This window comes from Penaeus vannamei, chromosome 16 (genome assembly GCF_042767895.1).
Source record: "Penaeus vannamei isolate JL-2024 chromosome 16, ASM4276789v1, whole genome shotgun sequence".
Taxonomy (NCBI): Eukaryota; Metazoa; Arthropoda; class Malacostraca; order Decapoda; family Penaeidae; genus Penaeus; species Penaeus vannamei.
In genome coordinates this window covers 4633887-4638886 of record NC_091564.1, presented here as the reverse complement: position 1 = coordinate 4638886, position 5000 = coordinate 4633887, and the positions used below count along the sequence as shown (strand labels likewise).

Here is a 5000-nt window from a genome sequence, read left to right as displayed (position 1 = left end):
TGCAAGACCATGTTATAAGGCAGTTTTGCTCAGGGTGAAGGTAACCCAATTTATTATCTACATGGAAAAATGATCATTTACTGCAACATGTTAAATTCTTTATGAAAGATGACCGTGCCATCTTAAAGCTGTTCTTTTCATCAAAAGGAGAATGTTACTATGTCACTCTCTTTGTACTTTGCCATCCTAATTAGGATGGCAATCTTTGAAAGGATTAATGGAACTAATTTATTGAAAAATTTCTGCTGTATCAACATACAAAGTCATTAGTGTCATATACAAAATACAGCATTTTGGTGAGGCTTGGGGGTGAAGCCCCTAGGTAAGGGAAGGTCATACAGCTTTATGATAAAGTATTGCAGCAAAATGGTTAACGAGTTAACAAAGAGGATACAACATGTTATATGTCAAAAGTAGTAGAACTGTAGATTAGCCTGGTTGTAAAAAGGGTGAAGAGGGAATGGCAAACAGTACAAAGGCTGTTCAGGATTGACACAGCCACCCTTTCATCATGGCTCTCACACTTGACAGAAGGGGATAAAAGGAAAAAAAAGATGCAGAAGACCATTCAAAATTAGTTAAGGTGAGGGCTAAGGTCCGTGGTAGGGGATCACCACCTCGTCTCTTAAACCCCTGGCCTGCACATAAGGGAACTAAAAGTATAATGCTAATAAACCAGACTATGATTTTGATAAGCAATACTGAAAAAAAGTGGTTCTAATCAGCAATATGGCCAAAACATTTAATGAAAGATTCCGAAAAAAATTACATTTGCAAATTTTTGGTCATCTTTGGCCAGTAGGTTTTTGGTTAATAATCTTTTATAAAATTATACTGGTTTGTCATCTCAGACATTTTAAGATATATTAATGGTTTTGAGCATGTAGTGTCTTCAATAAAGCATATTAAAAAGGGATCCACATTCAAACACTAGATCAACCTTACATTTTCTTTATTTCTGCATTACAAAATGCAAGGAAGAACATCCCAAGGTGGTGTGTGGGATGGCACAAGTCATCTCATTTATTCCTTGTTACCAGCCTTCTGTGCTTGTCTCTCCTTGTATCTCTCCATCTGCTCCTTGGGGGTAAGGTTGTGCTTGCGGGCATACTTGAGGTTCTTAAGGAACTTGGGGTCCACCTGTGCACAAGATGTGATGGTAAAAAACAACTTAATTGGGTTTTAATCATCATTTGCTTACTAACATTTTTCCTGCATCTTTTACTAAAAAAGATTCTTGTTTCTTAACCACAAAGTTGATGACATAATACATGTTTCAGTAAATGAAAAGGTTAAATAAGGTTGAAAATTAAGGTTCTAGCATATTCATTTCAACTTTCAACCAATTTCATTTCTTGAATTTAGAGAAAAATGTATAATCCTTCAAGTGCATGTTTATACAATAATTATTTGAATGGACAAAAGATTTAAATAATATTCTTAATACTAAGAAAGTTTATCAATTTCATGTATTGGGAAACAAAAAAGCATATGATAACTTACTCCTCCCATAGATGCATGAATCAGCACCTTTGGCTTGCGGATGGGATTACTGGGGAAGAAAGGCAGCACAATTAAATCTCCATGAAAAGGACTGTGTATATATAAACATAAATGCTGAAGTATTTTATAAGCATTATTTAAAGGACCCCTATTCTTAATCCTTGACACTAGGTACATCTATCAACCATGATTTTGTTATTAGTTTTGTTTACACAGATGTCTTCACAAGCAGTCACAATATAGTTGATAACCTTAACTGGTTTTGCCTGCTTAACCCAACCCTTGCATTTTTGAAAGAAAATGCAATTCTAATACCATATGCTGAACTTCTATCATCAATATGGTCATTATCATATAATGCAATTAGTTAAAACTAACAAAAGTTATTTTTTTATTATTTAAGGAATGAGGGTAAACAGTCAGATCGGTTGTATTATTAACTTCTTGGTTAACTAGGTGCTTTTGGAATCATATGTATGTAAATAAAATAATATGAAACTTTAGAGAAAAGTGCAAGAACATTTGGTATCACCAGGTTAATCAGGAAAAGTCATTATACTTACCGGTGAGCCTTGCGGTTCTGGTTATGATTGGTATGATTCTTTGACTTGGCCATTGTTTATGTTTCAACTTTACCTGAAACAAAGTAAAACTTTCAATACCTTGCATTTTGAGGTGCATAAACAATTCCATAATTACTATGAAGGAAGGGGAGATATAGGAGAGAAAAAGGAGAGGGAGAGAGAGAGGTAGAGATCTTTTAAAGACTACTGTAAAGAAGGCCAAGAAGTGCAAAACTAAGCTGCATGAATGAACCGGTTTGTTTATGGAGGAAATACCATAGTATATAAATAAGGAATATTGTATATAGCTTACACAGATTTATCTTTACATTATGGATGCATTAAGGGCAAACTGAATATGATGTTGTAGAGGACAAGTTGCAGTATTTGTACAAATAATTTGCAGATACACCACAAATAAAGGAAAAAGATTGTGGAAAGTGCCACTCTCAGCTTTAAGTCCACTTGATACTCCTGAATTTTAGCTCTATCATACTATGCATACCAAGGTGAAGACCATTTCCATAGGGGCCCAAAGGGTACGCCCAGACATGGCAACTCAGCCCCGTTTTGGAGTTTCATGAACTATCCCCCTTCCCCCCTTTGGAATTTAGTCTGAGAGGGTGCATCGCTATTGGTAACAATTACCTTATTAATAATCAAGGTAATTCTTTACAGTATGAACGCACTTGCCAGAGAGTAAGTCCCCAACTCCACGTCAAAAAATATATTCGTCAATCCAAGTTGCTGTGAGTAAGGGTGTCCTTCAGGCACTATCTGTGGGGTGAGTTGATGGGGGGCAGCCCCCCTGAAACATTGTCTTCACCTAAGTATGCAGAGCAACAGAGTTGAAACTCGGGCAGAGACCAGCACTTTCTGCAATCGTTTTCCTTTATTTGCGAGGTTACCATTCATGTCTGCAGATTATTTCTTGTACCAAAGATGCAACATTTTGTATCCACTATAAGAATATCATATTCAATTTGCCCTAACTAAATGCATCCATACTATAATGATTAACCATAATCAATTATGATAAAATGAATATATTCAGGGGAAAAGAAAAGAAAAAAAAAAATTCTTTACAAAAGAAGAAACTTGTACATAGTACAAAACTTATTCTAAATACAGATGAAATATTTAATGCCAAGTTTATGTTCAATACCAGAACACCCTTACACACCGATGGTTCTCTATATGTTGGCACAAAGTGCTAATAAAGGGGGGGGTTACAGGTTACAGTAACATTGAAAACTATAGAAATGAATAAAAGTTCCATTTACTCTAGAATTCCCAAACAATTACCCTAGTTTATTTTTTATCTTAATTTGTGAGGCTATTCTATCCAAATTCACTTGGCCCTTCCTATGGTAAGTGATGGATTGCCTATATTTTGGATTCAACGCGACATCACTACGTGTCCAAAGATTACCAAGCTTAAAATATCAATGAAAGCCAACAATTCTCCAGTAAATTTGTGTTATGAATATGTTTATTGCAACAAATGTAGAAAGGTCTGAATGAGAGTGCATGTCTAAACAGCACAAGTGTATATAATTTTCATTATCATTTACTTTGCAAAATGTGAAATGCCTTTTTTAGTATTGCGAGGACAATTATTCATGTTCATATTAACTTCTACTAGACAAGACATTTTCAAAACAGGCCAGTCACAAAATTCAGAGAGCTTATACACAACTGCTAATTTTTCCCATTTTAAATTGGTGCATTTTGGGCAAAATTAAAAGGTTGGTAGTAAAGTTTTATACAATATTACTGGAACTAGATCTTGGTGGAATTTGGTTTATCTTTAAAATATGGATACACTAAACTACGGCAAATATATGATATTTTTGTACAGGATAAAGACGCAGTCTGCGCACACAAAATAAGCTATAGACGTGAATGGCAACCCCACAGATTATGAAAATAGATCACAGAATGCCCCACTCTGAGCCCCCAAGTTTCAGCTTCCCATGGACCAGACTGAAGAGTTTTACTTGCGCATAGAATATTACATTTTTTCAAGTGTGGAAAACATTTTTTCTACATTTGCGTGGATGGATGAAACAAGTGCACGGAAAGGTTAAAAGAATTTTAAGCGTGGAAGATGACTTTAACAAGAACTATGCATGCGCGGAAAGTTACCCGAGAACTACATTTGTGTGGACAGAATTTGGCCAAATAATTTTTGAGTGGGAATGCACACCAAATTCTACAGTCTGGGCCATGGAGACTGAGGGCAGTGTCCTGAGGGTAAGCTCTGCCACGGTAACTCAAATTGTTTAATAAATTCTGTGATGTAGAGTTGGGGACTTCATCTCTGGCATGTGAATCCATACTATATAGAATTACCAGAATTACTAAAGCAACTTCGAAATAGTAAACACGTTCTAACAAATCCTTAACCAATGCCAACGAAGATTGCTACTCTCACTTGTTCATTCATACAACCTCCAATATATCAAATAGTTGGACCTGGGTCTATAATTAAATCCCTCATACCGTGGAATAATAATGAAAAAAGTATTCCGAATTTTTTTGCCAGCATGTTTTTCATAAAGGTTTTAATTCAATAGCATTGTTCTAAATTTTCAATAAATATAATATTCTCTATTCATTTTTTACTTCCTACTTATATTCACTTTTTTCCTAATACATATCAAAGAAAATTGCTCAACGCTTCTCATGCGAGAATTTGGTACACACGACCACCTTCGATTCATTGTGGAACAATAATGTTCCATTGAAATATCACCACAAATACACATTTAACGGCATATACTATGCTTCATATTATTTTCGAAACTTTAAGTTTCAATATAACGCACTAATTCACTATTTTTCTCTTACGATTGCAAAGATATTTCACGGTAACGTGAGGGAATTCTTAGATCTTACCTCTACTACAGTAAAGGCCGAAACGGGAAGGCC

The 5000-nt window shown here is 35.2% G+C and overlaps 1 protein-coding gene across 1 annotated transcript in view; it reads right to left on the bottom strand.

The window, feature by feature from the left end:
• Positions 1-937: 937 nt before the first annotated feature.
• The window catches only part of RpL29 (ribosomal protein L29), a 4154-nt gene continuing 91 nt past the window's right edge, over positions 938-5000 (bottom strand). The window contains exons 1-4 of the mRNA XM_027376067.2: positions 4968-5000; positions 2067-2139; positions 1504-1552; positions 938-1140 (exon numbers count right to left, since the gene is read on the bottom strand). The exon at positions 4968-5000 is cut by the window's right edge and continues 91 nt beyond it. Coding sequence (XP_027231868.1) covers positions 1024-1140; positions 1504-1552; positions 2067-2119 — 219 coding nt within the window. The 5' untranslated portion in view covers positions 2120-2139; positions 4968-5000 and the 3' untranslated portion in view covers positions 938-1023. The remainder of the gene's footprint in view (positions 1141-1503; positions 1553-2066; positions 2140-4967) is intronic.